Source organism: Anabrus simplex, chromosome 5, assembly GCF_040414725.1.
Source record: "Anabrus simplex isolate iqAnaSimp1 chromosome 5, ASM4041472v1, whole genome shotgun sequence".
Lineage (NCBI taxonomy): Eukaryota > Metazoa > Arthropoda > Insecta > Orthoptera > Tettigoniidae > Anabrus > Anabrus simplex.
The window spans coordinates 245,309,130-245,330,754 of NC_090269.1; the positions used below are offsets into that span (position 1 = coordinate 245,309,130).

General features: G+C 39.2%; 1 protein-coding gene across 7 annotated transcripts in view; it reads right to left on the reverse strand.

Annotated features, from left to right (window-relative positions):
* The window catches only part of BtbVII (BTB-protein-VII), a 346,577-nt gene that overhangs the window by 298,091 nt on the left and 26,861 nt on the right, over positions 1-21,625 (reverse strand). For all 7 annotated transcript variants that reach the window (XM_067147343.2, XM_067147339.2, XM_067147341.2 and 4 more), the window contains exon 2: positions 20,753-20,966. In XM_067147343.2, the coding sequence (XP_067003444.1) occupies positions 20,753-20,923 (171 nt within the window). In that variant the 5' untranslated portion in view covers positions 20,924-20,966. The remainder of the gene's footprint in view (positions 1-20,752; positions 20,967-21,625) is intronic.

Consider the following 21,625-nt stretch of genomic DNA (forward strand, 5'->3'; position numbering starts at 1 on the left):
TTACTCAACCTTCCATCCTGCAATTTAATCATCACAAACACTTCCTCATAAATAGTTTCAATTGCCACCCTCATTTTTTTCGACATTCCAACCTCCCCTAATCTCAAAAATAGCGCCTCCCTACTGACCGTATCAAAGGCTTTTTCTAAGTCAATCGCTGCTATAAATAATTTACGCCCTGCTATCCTCACATACTTTGTAATCAAAGTGTCCAGAATCCAAACATTATCAACTGTATTACATCCTTTCCTAAATCCATTTTGGAACTGAGATATCCTACCGTACTGTTCCGCCCAATTTGTTATCCTATTCGCCAAAACCCCTGTGTACACCTTTGACAGCGAGTCTAGGAGTGTAATTCCTCTATAGTTGTTTGGATCACTACTAGCTCCTTTATTTTTATAAATAGGGCATAATACCCCCATCCTCCATTCTCTAGGAAATTTCCCCGTTTCCAGCAACCTATTAAAGAATTTCACAATCCCTCTCAACATCGGTTCATTTGCCCCTACCTCTTTCCATACACTATTGGAAATACCATTCACACCTCCTGCAGCCTTGGGTCTAGCATTTTTTAATACTGTAATTACCTCCTGCCTTGTTATCTCCCCATCCAATATTGTAATGCCTACTTCCAGTTCCCTTCCAATTTGTGACTTGTCTATTTCTCTACCCAATTTCCTCTCCCCTTCTAAAAGCCTTTTAAAATGCCTAACCCACTCATTTTCTCCTATTTTATCTCCCTTCCCCTCCGGTTTCGTTCTTCTGATCTTGTTTATTGACTCCCAAATCCTCTCAAATTTCTTCTCTCTGCAATATATATTTATTTTTTCAGCTTCCGCCTCCTTCCATCCTCTCTTCTTCTCATTCAATACCTCTTTATATTCCCTTCTCAATTTACAATATTCCTTCCTTTTTTCTTGCGTACCCTCCTTCCTAAACTCCGCTAGGGCTCTCATTACAACCTCACGTTTTCTCCTACAGTCTTCATCAAACCATCCATTCATTTTATTCTTTTTTCCCTCTACACTTCTCCTCACTTTCTTCCCCACCCTCCATACAGGGAGTTCAATTAATTTTAACACGTTATCCATATCATTCCCTTCTACCGCCCTTTCAATTCCTACCCTTAATATATCTCCCTCCTCTTTCAAATGCCGTCTTAATTTCTCTTTGGTATTATCATCCCATACATACTTCCATCCTCCATTCCTATACCTCTCCTTACTTTCCTCCATCTTTCCTTTCTCATCAGCAACCAAAGTTCTCAATTTTATTTTGATAGGCATATGTTCTGTCAACCCATATTCTAACACCTCAAAACTTATTATTCTCCTTAACGCTATCTCTGAGCTTATTCCTATGTCCACCACACTCCCTCCATTTGTTGTAATATACGTCAAATCACCCACACTATCCCCCTTCATCCACCCATTTAAAATAAATAAATGTTCTAGAGCACATAACTCTAATAACCTTTCTCCATAACTATTTACAACATTATCCTTGCTCTTCCTTTGCAGTATCCCGTCTACTTTTACTTCTTTCCCGTATACCGGTACTCTATTGCTCACTCTCGCATTCCAATCCCCCAATAAAATCATCCCATCTTCTACATACATTCCTTTAATTGTGTTTATTTCTTCAATCAGTTCGTCAAAAAAATGTTTATTTGCATACACTGAATCGCTCGGATGGTTATAAAGCAGTGCCAGACAGATTGCTTCCGCTGCCCCCTTCCCCATTTTTACTCTCAACCACACTACCCCTTCTACCCTAGTCTGTAACGTCTCCACCCATTCATCTATCTCATTCCTTATTAAAACTACTATGCCCCCTGGGTTTCGGCCCCTCTTCCCTATTTTTTCCCTTAACACGTTAACTACTCTATAACCGTCCCATGTAATTTCAACCCCCTTCCCTAACCACGTCTCTACTACAGCAATAATCTCAAAATCTTTCACTAAATCCACAATTTCCTTATTCCCTAACTTCCCTATCAACCCCTCAATATTCAGCATCCCTATCACCATATCTAGTTATTTATTTCCTCCCCCTCCCTCCCTATACTTCTGCATTTCACCACTTCCCCCCTTACTTCTCGTGATTCTTCCTTTTGGCTCCACCCCATCCCTCTCTTTCTTCTCACCCCCATCCTTCCCCTTTTCCGTGCCAGAGCCTTTTTTCCCACCCCATAGATCTTTTAAACTTAAGGATCTCGCCTTATTTAACGCCTGCTTTCTCTCCAGGTTTATTTCTGCATTATTCCTATTTGGGGAGGTTAAGTCACTACCCTGACTCCTTTCCCTTCCCGTCACCTCTTCACTACCTGTGTCCACTTCACTTCGGTCTAGTGTCCTACTTGTTGATTCACTCCTTCCTGGGCTGTTCTGACTCACCAAGGACTCTGCTGTCTTCGCTACCTGCCCGCTGACACCGCAGTCCCCTCTTCTCTCTTCCTTCTCCGTACTGATGTCGCCCTGCTCTCGATTTCTGCAACTCATTTCCTCCTCACATTTTTCCATCCTCAGCAGTTCCTCCTGTGTCCACGATCGCGACCAATTTCTGCCTGAAGTAACCAGACACCTCCCCACTATCTTGACTCGCAATCCCTCCGCTCTAGCACGCCACATATGCCGCTTATAGACCTCCAACCGCATCCTATCTTCTTTCTCTATCTCAGCCTTCAAATAAATGTTCGATCCTTTCAAATTTCCAGCATTCCTCAGAAGTATATCAGCCATCAGGGTTGATATTAATCTTAACTTCACCGGCCTATGTCCCTTGTTCCTTCCCACTCTATATATATCATCTATATCAACTTCAGAAAAGTTTATCTTCATTTTGTTCGAAACTATGTCCACCACTTTCAATACTAATTCCACTTTTGATTCTGTTCCTTCCTCAGGTACACCGTACACAAACACATTTTTTCTTGCCGATTCGTTCCTCGCTAACCTCACTTCTCTCTTCATTGCTGTTAATTCCTCTTCCAGTACCACCACCTTCTTTTTCAAGCTCTCTACCTCATCTTCTATCTCCGCTAACTTGTCATTTACACCTCCAATTTCTTCTTTTATAAAACTTTTTAAGTCCTTCATCTCCTTCATTTGGGTTGCCTGGTGTTCCTGCATCATTTCCTTAATTTCTTCTCCTTTGCTTGCTTCCTTCACCACTCTCTTGATCTCTTCAAGCTCCTCCCAGCCGAACGGTCCCTGGTTTGGACCCGGATTCTTTTCTATACCTCCTACCACCAGCAGCGTCGCAATAACCGTCGCACACAACATAATCTCCAACAGTCCTTTATAACCACTAATTTCTCTTCCTCTCTCAACTCCACCTTCCTTCCAACACTGCCTTGCACCATGCCATCTTCCAATTCTTAGCCTGTATTGCTGTATCGTTATTCCCATATTGCGCACCTCAGCTCATTCACACGTCTGCACTTCCCGATGTCTCGCTTCCTAAATCAGCGATACCCAAAAGAAAAGGAAGCAGATGCATATTGACATCCCTACAGTGAATGGCATCAAAACTGTGATGTGTGGCAAAACCTCCAATTCATGTAGGCCAAAGTGTTTGTCAGTTTTGAGCATAGCTCGACTTTGTGAGGTGGATGTGGGAAAACAATGGAAACTTAATTTATTGTTTTAAAAAATATTTATGTTGTATAAGATATCTGGTTTGAACTATTGAACTATTAAAAAAAAAAAATATGTTTTGGAAGTATTTTTATGTTGTATCAAAATTATTTATGTGAAACTTTTGTATAGAACTTGTGAAACAGTGTGTACCTACACGTGCCGTTTTAGAATAATATTTCCTGTTTTGTAAAAGACTTTGCTGGATCAACAAGAATGAAGAGACTTCTGATTGGTGAAAATAAAATAAAATAAAATACAATTGGTGAATATGAAAGTCGAGGATAAATTCCGTATCCTGATTGGTTACTTTGGTGGTTGCACCTTTTCCTGTTTCTCGATATCATCCGCTCTTTCTGGGGGAGAGGGGTAGTCTCTGCGTCTTTGATTTTTGACCATCCTTGAGAGCGGATGCGGTCCTGCATCCGTCCCTTCATGGGATACCTGTCTTGGGGTAAGCACTATTTCTTCTTTTATTTCGGACATTAACTTTATTTAAACATAATTATTTTTTTCTTGCGCAGGAGTTTATCCTCGGGATTTACATTCACCATTTAAAATTATCGAAATGACTTAGCTTTTCAGTTAAGCATGTGCAATTTTGTTTCTGGAGGCAATTCCCTTTTCTTTTTTTAACCTTGTAACTAACATGTAATTTAACTTTTCCTCCGGTTTGCCTCTCGTAGTTCTGTATCTCTTTACACATGCACATTAAATCTAGGCTCTTTACTGGAAGTGTTTTAGGTACTGACGCAAGTTTTCTGTGCCTCTGTGTTAGGCTTTTATTTCTTTTTTTTCTACTTTGCGAAGATTGGGACTAGCCCTCATTTAAATCATCATGTATAGGTGGGGGTTTAAAATTTCTCAGGCATATTGCGCATGTCTGCAGGCGCAATTAACACTTACATTTACTATAACAAAATGTAAGCGTTTTGTTTATCTTTTTAATATTTAGTTTTGTTTACATTGAATAAATGATATCAAGAGAAATTACCATCTAAGATTTCTTTCTTCTCAAAGGATATGTTCCATTTACCTCGCAGGGTTTCCATGCCGTTTTCCAAAACCATTTTATAGTTGTCACGTTTCCCAACCTGTTGTTTACGTTTTATAGTACTCTGCTTCTATGAACCTTGAGTTTGTTTTACTGTTTATTACTGTGTTCATAAATTCATAAACCTTTTGTTATTATTTGATGTTTATTGTGTAACCTATCAATGCAACTGCCACAGTATCGGTAATACAAAAGTCTTGATCAATCTCTCTTCTCTTTGCTTGTCCCCACTCTAATAGGTGTGTAGATGGTCCTTCATCCTAAGGTCCTCCATGTAGAGGGATTCTTTCACTAGCTCTTAATCTAATCTTGTAACGGCCATTTTTCCTACTCTTAGGACACATTTTAAGAAGCGCGACTTGACACTCTAATCTTTCGAGATCACCGATTGTAAGGTGATCCCATATTATTTCTATAACATAAACATATGTCACAGTGGGTGAGATGGACATATAGAATAGTGACAAAGCTGTAGTGAGAGATAGGGTTATTAGATTTTTTATCTTACAGATGGCTCTGATAGATCAGGATGGTTAACAAGAGCAAGAATGGCAACAAATGGATCCAAGGAGTGAACAAAAATATGACAGACTGCAATAACAGATGATATAATACAAGACAGACAACCTTCAGAACAAATCAAGTCAGTGTTTTTCTGGGCTTATTATCATTCTACGTTGCGATTTTATTTGACATAAATAAATATCACACGAGAACACGTTCACTTCCTTACTAAAATTACTTTATTTACACTGTACGTCACAACACACAATTATACACAGCAGCAAATGACACTATATACACACTCAATAGCGGAGTACCCTGAAGTCGATTCTGACAAGTACAGATATCAACAACACTGACGCGCGCACTATAACATACTCTCTCTTGAATTCCCCGCCTCACTCACTCACTCGAGTCTAATGATCTGACTGACTGGCTGACTTGACAGCTCGATATTTATACTATTCGATCAGCCATCTAGAATGATCAACTTCTGGAAGGGTTCTTAAAACACTCTAATGAAACACACTCGAAACATCAATCGACCAGCTAGTCGAATGGGTACTCGAATGTTCTTTTGATATTTACAAATGTACATGGAAATATCTACAACATTCGTAATGTCTCTACATGTATCTTACTGTAAGTTTCCAGAACCCTTCAGATATACCAAATATAGTACAATAAGTCTAATATATGAACATTATGGAATTTTCTACAGCTTTCAACTCTATAGATTTTTAGGTTATACAATACGTATTTGAGGTTATACAATTTTATACTACATATTTACAGAGAAACCATATACTAGTCATGTTTAACACTTAATAAAAGATATAGCGTTAAAAAAACTATGATTAAAATATATTAAACATAATAATTGAAGGTTTTACACCAGTTACAGCGTCGTACGTACAACATTATAGGCCGCGGTCCAGCAGCATGTGATGGTCCTGACATTTCACCGAAGACTGTGTTTGGCATTGTCAAGGGTCCCGACTGTCTTCGATAGCAGCAAAGCTCTCAGTGGAATGAAGTGGTGGTGTAATTCAACCTCATTATATAGTGCAGGCTACAGTACGCTGCTCGCATATTGGTCTGCCATGCTGGGGGGAGGGGAGGGGAACGGTAGCTGATTGGCTCTTCTTCGGCCAATGGTTGAAGCATTAAGGAGCTTGATGTACATCAGCCTGCCTTGGCGGAGACAGGCAACTGATCACCCGTTGCTTTTTCTGTTCTGCCTCGGCCATCGTGTCTTTCAGGATTTAAGGCTTTCAGGACTGGAAACCTGGCTTTCTTTACCCATTCAGACTCCTCCTTACGGTTGAAGCTGTTGGTATGCTTCAGGATTTCAATGGCTTCCCTCTGTAGCCGGGTGTGATAAGACACAGAAGTCAACAGTACTTTGGTGTTGTACTGTATATCATGGCCTGCTAGCAGCGAGTGTTCAGCGACTGATGTTTTATCTGCTTGTCCCAGCCGGCTATGTCTGTTGTGCTCCTTCAATCGTGTGGCTATGTTGCATTTTGTAGTGTCTATGTACACCTGGTCGCAGCTGCAAGAAATCTTGTAGACACCTGCTGTGGAAAGAGGATGGCCTTTGTCAGACCTAAGTAGTTCCTGGATTTTCTTCGTTGACCTATATATAGTTTTTACCCCATCGAACTCCAGTAGCCTCCCTATTCTGTCAGTTATTTTTCCAATATACAGCAGAAAGGCTTTAGCTCCCGGCCGCTCCTCTTCTTTCACCCTGGTTGTTGGACGTCTGGGATGGAGTACTAACTAGCTATCTTTATGGCTGTACCCGTTAGCGAGTAGGGCCATATTGAGGTTGCTGAGATTGATAAATTCGCCTAGCACGGTCGGCTAGCATCTTAATCACTCCGTATTTTTGTCGTGGGTGGTGGTTGGACATCTTCTAAAGATAGCGGTGTGTGTGTGTGTGTGTGTGTGTGTGTGGGTTGGCTTGCGGTACACAGAGTGTCCCAAATTCAAAATCGGTAGCCTTCATTACCAGAACATCGAGGAAAGGGAGTTTTCCATCGTTTTGTCTGCATAGTGAACTGAATATTGATGTTAATACTATTCAGATGCTGTACAAACAGCTGTAATTGTTCCTTTCCTTGGCTCCAAATCACAAAGGTGTCATTCATCTACAAAGTGGAGCCACACCTTAGGTTTCAGTGGTGCAGTCTCGAGTGCTGTTTCTTCTAACTTTTCCATAAAGAAATTTGCGATCACTGGACTCAGAAGACTGCCCATGGCGACACTGTCAATTTGTTCATAGAAATTGTCATTCCACAGGAAACAGCTTGTGGTGAGACAATGGTTGAACAAGTTGGTAATGTCCTCGGGAAGAATCCGAGCGATATAGTCCAGGGCCTCATTCACAGGTACCATTTCTTCAACATGTAACCACACCTCCTTTGACCCGTTCTAATTCGGCCCAGCTTTGACCAGGTTTGACGTGGCAGTTGGAATCCTTCAACCTTCTTTGTTGGATTTTGAACCAAGTGAGCATTGTTGGGTGGATGTTCATGCCAAAGTTGTTGCCACTTGGAGGTCATGTTGAAAGAACCGATACTTTTAAAATCAGTCCAGGGTGGTTTGCATGATTTCAGACGAGTTGTTGGTGGGTCTTGTAGGGCATCGTACAAGAGAGAGTTCTTATGAGAAAAGATCTTCTTGAGCAAGTTTGCCTTAGCTGCTGTTCTCCTTAGATCTTGCAAGGCAATATTAGCTAAGACAGGTAACCACTGAATGGGAGTAGATCACTGATCTCTATACATGGATCGCAGATGGCAGCTCTCCGCTGCAGGAGAAAGTACGCCAAGTTGAGCGTGCAGTCCGCCGTGTTGGTGTACCCATGGTGTACCCATCCTAGAGCTCTCCTTATGGGGAGACAATGATAATATAATCAATTTTAAATCTCAATTAATGGCACACTGGAATAATTAAAAATATGGGGACGTGTTCACTCAAAGCATAAGGACATTGGGAACACCGACACGTTATTCCGAGGTCAGTAAATCTCTGGGATAGCAATAAAAATGAGTGTATAATAACGGCCGACAAATATTAACTTAGGTGCTGAATACATGCAATTAGCGATCGGTAATACAATACGAGTGAAAAACAGTTTCTGGAAACATTGCTGTAAATTTTATACATGTACGCCACGAAATTATGCATTATTAAGGGGAGGCATGACTGAATTTTCCGTATTTAGAGCAAAAAACTCTGTTTTTCTGTTTATTCATACAAAAACAGCCCTATTCTCCCTCTTTCAGAAAATGTTTTTATTTTAGTCATTCCGGCTTGTTTAAAGCTTGTAGAAGCCACTTAATATCAGCCCGCAGGACATTTTAAAGCCCAGAACCACACCCACTTCTCTTGTAATGGCATAATGATAGTTTACTGTGTGTTTTTCGCTGGATATTCAAGTATTTCGTGGCTTATTTGCCGAAGAAGTACACTTCAGCATGCTGACAGTCACTTGTTTACTACGTAATCAATACAATTATGTTATGTTAGGAAATATTGTAATTTGAACTCATGCAGAGAATGTTGTACCCCTGCCAAATAGTACTCAATTTATATCTGCCACACATGTATACTTTGATAGTTTAAATATATTATGTATTTGTATTATTTACATTTAGGAATTCGTATTTGTGTTAATCGTAGTAGTACAAGCATGGCTCCCTTGTTTGTTTATATTTTACTAACATGCAGAAGTAACATGTGGTTTCAATTCAGCGAGTGAAATATCTAAACTAGAGATTTTTCATTGATGTATTTCATCTTAATTCCTTTGTAAATGTGTGGAGTACTGCATTAACACAGCACAGAACACCCGTGGAACTATAATCAAGAGGCCTGGCGTCACTGAACTAAGCATAAACAAAGGAAGCGCGCTCCTCGTGGTCTACTCAGGGAGTAGTCTACTGCACCATGCACTCGCTGCCATCTTACTACGCCAGTCATCTTCTATTCGGCTTACTGCTACCCAAGCTACCAGCCATCCATATATAGAGATCAGTGGAGTATATCTGACAGTACCAATGATAACTCTCATGGCTTCATTAAGCTGGACATCAATCTTTGTTGTGTGAACGCGGTTTTGCCATACAGGAGCACAGTATTCACCAGCAGAATACACAAGAGCGAGTGCAGCAGTGTAGGGTATTGGCGTCCGCACCCCAGCTACTTCTGGCAATCTTGCGGAGTAGATTCACTCTGCAGTCAAGTTTCTTAGATAATGTAATGCACTGTTCTTTGAATGTCAAGGACCGACCCAGAGTGATTCCTAGATATTTTGGATTGTAGTTATGCGGTACTTCAGTTCCGTCGAAAGTCGCATGTAGCTTCCTATGGGCTTCCTTATTATTTAGATGGAATGCAGTAACCTCAGTTTTATTTGGGTTAGGTTGACGTCACCACTTATGGAAGTAGTCGCTCAATTTCGTCAGATCACTTGTCAGTACATTCTCACACTGCATAAGATCTTTACTCTGGAAGACTAACGCTAGGTCATCTACATACTGGATTTTCAATGAGTCCATGTCTGGCATATCATGGATATTGGCCATTGTTTAGAGTCCTCCATCTGCTAGATTGTCCATTCAGAAACACCTTAAACCATCTGTCAGAGAGCATGTTGTTCACTAGAACCGCCAGCTTTTGACATGGGACGATTTCAATAAACTTCAACAGCAAGCCATCCCTCCACACAGTATCATAAGCTGCTGTAAGGTCCACAAAAACTGCAGCCGATCGGAGACCTCGTTGAAATACAGCTTCAACTAGAGCTGTCAACGTTAAAACCTGGTCGCAGCAGCTCCAATGTTTTCTAAAGCCACCTTGTTCAACAGGGATGATTTGATCAATGGCCTCTTGAATACTATTTAGAATAAGCCTTTCTAGAAGCTTATAGGTCATGTTGAGTAGTGATACTGGTCGGCAGTGAGAAGCATCGGTTCCGTCTTTGCCTGGTTTCAGGATGGCAATTATCTTAGTCTGTTGAAAAGCTTTGGCAATCTTCGAGTTCGTAGAATTTCATTAAATAATTCAATGAGCCACAATTTTGTGTTAGGTTCAATGGCTATAAGAAACTCTGGATAGACGCCAACAAAGCCAACAGCTTTATTTACCTTTAGCATATTCAAGGCTATATCAAGTTCCTCAATGCTGAAGTCACCTGAGTAGTCAGGATGTGGTGTTAAGACTGGATCTCTTTTTTTTTTTTTGCTTCACGTCGCACCGACACAGATAGGTCTTATGGTGACGATGGGACAGGGAAGGGCTAGGAGTGGGAAGGAAGCGGCCGTGGCCTTAAGTAAGGTACAGCCCCAGCATTTGCCTGGTGTGAAAATGGGAAACCACGGAAAACCATTTTCAGGGCTGCCGACAGTGGGGTTCGAACCTACTACCTCCCAAATACTGGACTGGATCTCTTTATGTACAATTCATTTCTCACGATTCGTTTATGTGCCTTGTCAATTAGATTTCGAATTCTTCATTAGTCTGAATGCAACAGCATTGGCATTCACACGTGGAACAGTGCTTGACAGCCTTGGATCTGTACCAAGATTTTTTGTAAGGTTCCAGGCATTGCGACTAGAATTTGTAAAGTTAAGTTCCGCCACTGTTTTATGCCATTTATCTCTTCTGTTCTTATTGAGAGCTCTCAAGAACTTTCTGTTGTATCATCATGAGTTTCTTGATATTTAGCATATAACTCATTGCATTCTTGAGACCATCCGGGGATCTATTCCTTCCGAAACCCACGTGGAATATAGTTTCTGGCATTAACTTTAATAGCACACACAAATCATTCATAATTGGATCAAAATGGGGCAATCCACTGAACGGTGTTATCAAGACCTTTCTGAAACAGTTCCCAGTTCGCAAGTTGAAAATTCCATCGAGGTTGTGGGATGAAGGTGACTAGTGGAATTTCTGTACCATAATGAATAATGACTGGCCTAGGTTGGCTGTGTAGGAAAGACTTGATGATTTTTCGTTGTGTCATATCGTTATTTCAAGATTTAGATACGATGCACAGATCGGGGGAATAATCCTTTAACCCTCTACCAGATCAGAACGTTCCTGGATCTTTAGCGTTCTACACAAGCTGAAGATTGTACAAATCCATCCATTCATTTAGAATTGCTCCACTGTCGTCTTCATTCTGATATCCCCATACATGACTATGGCTGATGAAATCACCGAAATACACTACCGGGTGACTGAAGGATCTTACAAGAGGATTTGGCCAACTGACTTGTGGAGGTTTGTAAATATTTTCAACAGTGATGCCAGCAATCTCTACAGCCAAAACAAAGACATCTGCTGTTCTGTCTTGATAAGTTACTTTGTAGTCGGTGAGATGGGACCTGACATATATAGCAATACCATATTGTTCATCATTTATGGCTCCAGCCAGAGCATAACCATATATCCTTCCTCTTCTATAAAGATCTGTATCATCCTTGGTGTGAGTCTCCTGTATTGCTATTACATCTACAGTATTCTGCAGCATCAGGCATGAGAGATATTGACTCTTAGCAGTTGAAATTGATTCGATGTTCAAGTGACATACCCATGACATATCAATGGAAATTGATGAGTGTTCCGTGCTTGGTTAGTCCTGAAAAGGACTATTCGTAGATAAATTCTCTTGCAAACTTGTTGCTGTGTAGCAGCACCTTTGTGGAAGAATCAGCCGGTTAAACCGTTGCCCAGGGAACGCCCGATTGCAGTAACCACAATCTTCAGGAAGGCTTATTCCTTGATCCCAGCTTTCTGATTGAGAAGCGTTAAGTGAAGCAATATTTGATCTCCCAAATAGGAAACGCAGGAGACGCCAATCAGTTTCCATATGCCATAAAGTCATAAAATCAACAAGAAAGAGACATAGAGTGTTATTGTACACACTACCGGAAGCGAAAAACAATGATGTACTGCAATGCTTGCTGTAAAAGCTGATGGCAGAAAGCTTGCTTGCACCTTACATTGTTCTAAAACTAAAAACAATGCCTAAAGTAAAATTTCCGTGAGGGATCCATGTTCGTATCCAAGAAAAAGGGTGGATGGACACGTCATTCGTACAAGATTGGATATGAAAGGGTTTGGAGAAATTTAGCAGGATCCCTCCTTCGATGTCCATTTCGTGTTGGATGATTTTCTATTTTCTTTTCTCTTCTGCCGGTATGTCATTATTATGACATTACCTGAATTGTACTTTTATTAGTTCATGTTTATTTCACTCCAGGTCGTATAGTCAGCTCGTAGCGGGAAGAATATTTTCCAGTGTCGGTACTTCAAACCCATGTGACCAACTTACCTGATTTACTCTATTTGACTTTTCAGAAAAAATCTCATGCCGGAATTTTACACCAAATGACGATAAGCGCAAATGAGTTGAACCAACTGTGTTTATATTATATTTGATATATCTTTGAAGTGTAAATGAATTGTAAATAATTTTTAAATATCTGAATTTCTTGAATAATTTCACTGCGTGGTGTTGGTTGATTATTTAGTCCTCATGTTATCCCCAATGTTTGTTGGTAATGGGTTAAATAAGAAACTTATTTATTTTATTTTGTCTTACTTTATTTTACATGAACATCTTGTCCCATCCGTAACACATTTTGAAAATCTTCGAAAATATATAAATTATTAAAAGGTTTTAACTAAATCTTCATTTACATCTGAAAGAAAGCTGGTATGTATGGGTACTTCAAGGCAGAAACAGGTTCCAAGAAAGACATTGCAGGGATCATTAATGAAGAAGGGGAGTGTGTATGTGAGGACTTACAGAAGTATTCAGTCAGCTGTATGTAATGACTGTTGGTTACAAGAAAAATGTGCACATTATATAGAGGAGGTTGCTAATAATAACAAAGTAATGGAATTTACCTACGATAACAAAGACATGGAGATAAAGTTGGAATTCAAGAAGACAAATTTAGGAAAATATTTGCTTATAGACCCTATAGGAAGAGGAGTTAGGTATTGGAATAATTTACCAAGGGAGATGTTCAATACATTTCCAAACTCTTTGCAACTATTTAAGGAAAGGCTTGGTAAACAACAGATAGGGAATCTGCCATCTGGACGACTGCCGTAAATGCAGATCAGTGCTGTTTGATTGAATGATTGATTGATTGACTGACTGACTGACATTGATTGATTGAAAGCTTAATATTATGTTTGAGTGAGGGATATCTGATTATTTGCTTCTTATGTAATCCCTATTTTCTTAGAATACAGATTTATACAGTATTCATCATTTAAAATGCTTTAGGTTTCTTTTTAAAACAGTTAGCCAATGGAGTGAAGAACAACTTGTATAGACATACACTGTTAAGATGTTAAGTGGTACTAGGCTTACTAGCTCGGATTATTGCTTGTTTTAAGTTAATCTAGATTAATTTGGAGATACTAACCTACATTGAAGATGGATATGGAACAGTCAATTAAAAAGAAAAACAGACTATATAAGTGCAGAGAAAAACCGAAACAAGATAAATAACATTTGAAAATACCATACATCAATAGGTCACATTTTAACATTATGGTGTTTTATATTTTTTTAGTTCAATATCCACCAGTTGTTCTTTCTTTTTAGCTACACGCAACATGATCTCAGCAACTTCTACTTCTAATTTCGCTTTCTTCAATTTTAAAGCGAACAGCTGATCATTTTGTTCCTTGATGTTTTCACATGTTCGTTTCCTCGTTGTGGCTGGGGCTGTATTATTTGTTGTTGATATTGTTGTTGTTCTTGATGTCGCCACTGCTGCTGTGTTTGTGGTTGTTAGTGTTGGTGTCGGTACTTCGGCAGAGAATCCAGATGGCCCAGCAGTTTCGGTAGATAAGCCCCCATAATTACAGTAGAACCTTGATAATTCGAAATCGGTTAATTCAAAATCCCGCCTAATTCGAAGAAGCTCTCGTTCCCAGAAACATGAGATACAGTTTTGCATCTTATTTAAATTGTTTAATTCAAAATACGTATAATTCGTAATTCGAAGTACAATGTCTGCCCCATTACCGAAATTCAGACTTTTAATTGGAAACTGCTTTTACATTTTAAAACAATAGTAGGACACAGAGTAATTTCAACTTGAAATTTATCCATGTCATAATGGAACGCGTGTTCCGGAACGTGGAGGGTAGCTTTTCGCACTTACACTCACTTCGCTGGGTCTACAGTGTGCTTCATGATTGCTAAATTGAATGAAATCGGAATTATTTTGTATTCAAGCTTTTAAGGAACGCCGTAATATCACACAACAGGCAGTGTGCAGAAAAACAGAATCCGCGAACACTGGCGATGCCGACAGTTGACGAAAAAAGTGGCTCATATAATAAATTCGTAGACACCGAACAATATTGTCATTGCCGATGAAATTGCATTGCTTTATTTTAATCCTTGCCCAAACGGTCTAATGGTTTTAAAGGAGAAAGTGCCAGCCGGGGAATCGTACAAGGGTGGGGGATGGGGTCATTCTAGTGCGTTGCAATGCACATGGAAGCGAGAAACTTTATCCCCTCGTCATAGGAAATTTCTATAAGCCACAATGTTTTAGGGGCATCGGCCACTTTCCATGCCAGTACCAAGCATCTAAAAATGCAAACAGTACAGAAATCCAAAAAATAATGCATTTGCACAGGGGAACCAGCATAATTTATCCTCGTCTTTGAATTGTGTGATTGTTCTTTTTTATCATTCTTTCGTTGCATGAGGTTATGTTTGTCAGTGATTTATCCAAGTGCATTATTTGAACATTGTAAATGCAACTTGTTGGATACATTTCGGAAATAGTTTTTTCTATGGCATTTGAAAGATTTAAACTGTGAATCGAGGTGATTGTATTGTTCCCTTCAAATTTGGTGATCTTGAGAATATTTACATCAAGTTAAAAAGGAGCAGACGTGGACTCTGACCACAACTTGTTGGTCATGAAATGCCATCTGAAGTTGAAGAAATTGAAGAAAGGAAAGAATGCAAAAAGATGGGATCTAGACAAGTTGAAAGAAAAGAGTGTGAGGGATTGTTTCAAGGAACATGTTGCACAAGGACTAAATGAAAAGGCTGAAGGAAACACTATAGAAGAAGAGCGGAGAGTCATGAAAAATGAAGTCAGTAGGCTGCTGAAGAAATGTTAGGAAGGAAGAAACGATCAGCTAAGAATCAGTGGATAACTCAGGAAATACTAGACCTGATTGATGAACGACAAAAATACAAGAATGCTAGAAATGAAGGCAGAAGAGAATACAGGCGATTAAAGAATCATTGGATAGAAAGTGCAAGATAGCTAAGGAAGAATGGCTGAAGGAGAAGTGCAAGGATTACATGTAACTAACCTCATGATTGGCCCGTATTGAAATTTACTATAAATGTCTACAATATAATCACTATATTGTAGACATTTAAAGTGCAAGGATGTCAAAGGCTGTATGGTCCTGGGAAAGGTAGATGCTGCATACAGGAAAATCAAGGAAACCTTTGGAGAAAGGAAATCTAGGTGTATGAATATTACAAGCTCAAATGGAAAGCCACTTCTAGGGAAAGAAGACAAAGCAGAAAGATAGCAGGAACATATCCAACAGTTGTATCACGGTAAAGACGTAGATAATTTGGTTCTGGAACATGAAGAGGCTGTTGACGCTGATGAAAAGGGAAACCCAATTTTTAGGTCAGAGTTTGACAGAGCTGTGAGTGACCTCAATAGGAACAAGGCACTTGGAATTGATGACATTCCCTCTGAATTACTGACTGCCTTAGGAGAAACCAGCATGGCAAGGTTATTTCATTTAGTGTGCAAGATGTCCGATTTTCGGCAGAATGTTGTTATACCTATTCCCAAGAAAGCCGGTGCTGATAGGTGTGAAAACTACCGCACCATTAGTTTAGTATCTCATGCCAGCAAAATTTTAACACGTATTATTTACAGGAGAATGGAGAAACAAGTTGAAGCTGAGTTGGGAGAAGATCAATTTGGCTTCGGAAGAAATGTAGGAACACGTGAAGCAATCCTGACTTTACATCTGATCTTAGAGGATCTAATCAAGAAGGACAAGCCCACGTATATGGCATTCGTAGATCTAGAAAAGGCATTCGATAATGTTGATTGGACCAAGCTATTTATGATTCTGAGGATGATAGGGATCAGATACCGAGAACGAAGAATCACCTACAATCTGTATAAAAATCAGTCTGCAGTGATAAGAATCGAGGGCTTTGAAAAAGAAGCAGCAATCCAGCTGTTTTGAATGAGCAGTGTGCACATTTAAGGCAAAGGCTCACTTAGTAGTAATAGTAGTAGTAGTAGTAGTAGTAGTAGTAGTAGTAGTAGTAGTAGTAGTAGTAGTAGTAGTAGTAGTAGTAGTAGTATGACCTGGTCTAGAATTACAATTTAGGCCTATTCCAAATTATAGCACCACAATTCACTAAATAACTTAAAATTCAACCACGAAAAGAGCTGTTTCTTAAGAAAAGCTTCTTTCTCTTCACTTTTTATTAAATTCTACATTCATTTTATTCCAAATTAGCAGTGAAGAGGGGGTTTCTCCTCTGGCTTGGAGGAAGAATTTGCCTCCAAGTCAGATCGTTCTTTCCCCTACCAGTTTGGCCTGGGATTCTACACTATTCGACCCCCACCCCCACCCAAAAAAAAAGAAAAGAAAAGAGAGATGAAGAGTTTTCACAGATCACGGCTGTCTACGGCTTGGTCATTCCAGCTCTGGAACTTTGGACTGTTAGATCAGCAGCGTAGTACTGTTCGTTAAAAGTGAGAAAATGTGTGGTTTTTCATTTGATTATTTCATATGAAAAAATTGCTTTTAATCGTGCCGTTCCTACTGATGTCATTGTAAAGACCTATGTTCATTTCAGTTGGGAAAACTACTAAGAAAGTATTTCTGAGGATGTAAAAAGGCAGGTGGAGATTGAGTACCTACCTCGTCTTTTTTACCTGGCTGAACAATCTTTAACATTCGGCATTGCTGAGTGGGATTGTCCATACTGAGAGCATTACTTTTGCAATTCTGTCATATTTGAAACAACCATCTCCACCTCGTATATCCCCTATAGCAGACCAAGAACAATCCATTCTTTCTTCTTGCACACCAAAGACGGTAAAACCTTCACTTGGAGAGCACAAAAACTGGCACTGTAAGGCATCCATAGCTTCTTGGTCATCTTCACCATCTTCCACTGGCAATATAACAGGACACTTGGAAACAAAATACTTTATGGCATTGAAGGAAGAAGTCTGCAAAGAATTTATCTGAGCTACTTGAGCATTAACAAACACATCACTATTCAAATTAACTTTATGAATAATATAATCACAAACTGCGATAACATAGTTCCTGATGTGCAAATAAAAGTTTTTCTTCTCCTCACATGCCAGATTTTCTACAAGACGAGATGTTGAGCAGCCGATTACTAATTCATCATCAACTTTCTGATTCTCTCTTGTGTGATAGACCACTTCTAAAACTGCAGGATATTTTTTTATAACCACTGGCTTAACAAACCAACACAGAATGTCCTTCAACATATCAGTCAGCATGGATCTTAGGACATGAATGTGAGGTGCTTGTGACTGAAGAACTTCATTAGTTTTCTCAAAAGTAGGGATGATAAATGCCAGAAATGAGCAAAATGCTTTATTAAAGTTTGAAGACAGAAAAAGAAATAGTCTCGCCTTTCGTGAAATACTGACAGTGAAACTAAGCTGCTTTATTTTGTGTATGTAATAAATGTAATAAAAACTTTCCAGTCTGTCAGACACACAATTTTAAATGCAAATTAAAACACTATGAGCATGTCTGTAAAAATAAAAAATCCTTTATTTTCTTCACAGATGGAGATGAACTACTCTCTGCCTTCCTTTTACCAGAAATAACAGAAGCTTGATTTCGTACTCTACTGACACAAGGACAACGTTCCATTTCTGTTTCTTCATGTACCCTTAGCTTGGGAATTTGGAAATATTTCAGAGATGTGTCTGTGCCGATGGACCATTTTACCTCATCCTCAAAGAAAACTCTGCAGTAGCTCTGTAATGTTCTGAACACTCTACTAAATATATCTATTCAATGCTTAACATTATTTTATTTGGATATGCATTTGCTGCATAGCATGGCGTATCTATTCACTACAATGAAAGTCCCAATGAGATGAACAGCTGTTTTCTCCAGAGAGTATACATCTCTGTGTCGCTACGCTGATGTTACCAGCGCACTCGATGTTTTCTTTAAATACATTACAGTCTCCCCCACTTAGAATCGTGTTACACAATGAATTTTGAATAAACAATTTGAAGCTGTGAACTTCTCAGATAAGGAATAGAGACTAATTAAATAAGAGGGAGAACAGTTAATCTATGGAATTTTGAAAAAGGAACTTCACTTTTCACAGAACAGTCGAGAAGAAAGAAGTGCTTTATTTTACGAACATTTCCAGCCTCCATAACCTCAAAATGTTCTGTCCAAGGGTCCTGGTCTGTATAAGTAATTTAGTGAATAACTATAACAGATGTATACACAGGAGGCTTTTCACGATTTATTAGTAACAAATCGTATATAAACTGTGTATAAACCTGGTATAAAAGTTTATTAGTAAAACTGATGAATAACTATAACAGATGTATACACAGGGGGTTTATACACATTTTATTAGTAACAAATTGCACATAAACAGTGTATAAACCTTGTATAAAAGTTATACACCGTTTAATAGTAAGACTGAGAGTGATTAAAGAGATAAAGGCACTCCTTTATGTACCAAGCTCAATAGCTGCAGTCGCTTAAGTGCAGCCAGTATCCAGTATTCAGGAGATAGTAGGTTCGAACCCCACTGTCGGCAGCCCTGAAGATGGTTTTCCGTGGTTTCCCATTTTCACACCAGGCAAATGCTGGGGCTGTACCTTAATTAAGGCCACGGCCGCTGGAACACCGTGAACAAACATTCTGCTCGAGTGACTGCATCATCTTCCTTCCCGCCTACAAAAGAATTACTTGTTCCTCTCGATACAGCTAGCACTATTTTTTGTGTTTTTGTGTGATACTGTGAGCTACAATATCAGTCTTCGCTCCATGCGAGATATTTATATCACACCAACACATGGAACAAAATGCATAATAGTTTACTTTATTAGACTGTAAAATGAATGGAAATTCAGCTTTATAGGTATCCCTGAACACTTGGAGATAACGTTTGTTATGTTTTGTAGCCATACGGTGAAGAGAAAATACCGGAAACTGTCACCGACACAACTCTCTGAAATATATTCAAGTCATTAAGATTATGAACTAAGAATGAACACAAATGCACTGAAATACGCAAAACTACCACATACAAAACAGATCAATAAGTCTCGTACATTATTAACATACAACTTCGACAAGGGGAAAAGCACAGAACCATAAGAAAAAACATATGGCCTACAACTCCAACAAAACTACCCACAGAAACGAGCGTGCAAACCACACAATAACAAACTCACTCATTCGTCCTGATTCACGGAGTCGCAAGCGGTCGCTAGTGCGCACTAGCTTCTCTGGCTTGTAGGACGATTGCTGTCCAAATTCCCAGCTGAACAGCATGCTTGCTGCTGTAGTGAGCAGGAAATACGATACACGAAGGCGACGGATGATACACTCGCCAAATAAAGCATCAAATAAATACGCTTGAAAATGAGGTTCCGTAAATTACACGAGTACATAAGAATTTATCCTAGGGGAAGGGTATTGACCGTACTGGAGGTTATATTTGTCAAAAATGGGAAGAAGTAAAAATAAATCAGAAAACCAGAAGACGAGTTAAAAACGAAAAGTTTCCGGGTAAATCGGAAGGTTGGCAGGTATGCAATTGGCTATATACAAGGAAGTATGACTCTTCATGTTCGCTGTTCAACAGGCAAAATGCTAATGGAAATTTAAAACCATTTAAGATTCCATAAACACTGAACAGTTGTAAAAATTGAGGTGGAACTCTTTTAAATGTCATTGGCCAAAATTAATTCACTTGTACTCCTCTATATACAGATCAGAGAAGAGTATAAGAACTCTGTTTTGATCTTCTCTGCCTGCATCTTATAACAGAAAATACCTTTCACCTCTTCTAGTTTGATGGTAAGGGGCAATTAATTTGGTTCTTGCAAATTTTGGATGTTTAAAATTTGAACCCTGTTTTGTTTGTTAATGAGATTTCTTCTGAGGTTTCGTCTTTCAGACAGTCTTGCCAAAACTTCATTTCAAATTTGTCAGTAACATGTTATACAATTCTAGACAGTGCTTAGTGTAGACACTTTGCCATTCTTTCCTGGAGTGTTAATTTAATACGCTGAACTTCTACAGCAGAGAGATCTGCGACATACAAACCAAGTCTTCCTCCATCTTTTATGACAATGTTGTCCATACAGACATTGGTCACGCACCTAACAGTATTTCTTTTAACAGAACACCAGTGCTATCTATAAAGACATTCATGGAAACCAAGGAGCACATGTACTAAAAATCTTCTCACCTGAAAATATGAGCTGCATGCTGATAGTACCACACGGTGAGCCTGCAAGTGTCGCCCTTCAGCAGCTAATGTTACATCAACCAACGATTCGCTATTTAGGAGAGTTGTGAAGACAGAGATGAAATTGGGTTGGTGGTTATTCCACCGCAGACAAAACTGCTGGATGGACATAGTTGACTTCTTTTAGACGTGATCTATATTCACTGGAACGGATCTGGAAAGAAAAAGTTTATCTCTCATACTGAGTATCCTACATTTACATTTAAAATAACATCTCATATAATCAGAGAAGCAGAAAGTAAGAAATAACTATGAATGAACAGCAAGGAATGTTTATTGCAAAGATATGATAGATTCGATAGGAGTGGGAGTATTCATATCGGTGAAAGAAGAATTTGTAAGCTATAAAAAGGTTAACGATGAGAAACATGAAATATACCAAGTGAGTTAGCCATGGGGTTAGGGTCGCGTAGCTGTGAGCTTGCAAATCCCACCGGCAGCAGCCCAGAAGATGGTTTTCCATGGTTTCCCATTTTCACACCAGGAAAATGTACCTTAATAAGACCATGGTCGCTTACTTCCCATTCCTATCTCATCAGTGCCATAAGTACGATGTAAAGCAAATTTTTAAAAAAATACAAAGTACAGTACTAAGTATAAGGCTTATCTCTAAAGATAATGGGTTTCGGGGTGTACAAACCTGAAGGGGTGATGCAGATGCTGAATTATTTGATTAGATAATTTGGGCAATGATGGAAAGGAACGCGACTCTAGTTGGTGATCTCAGATTACCAAATGTCAACAGAGAAGGTAATGTAAATCACAAAAAAAATGACCAACAAAGGATAAATAATCTGGGAAGGATAGCTGAAT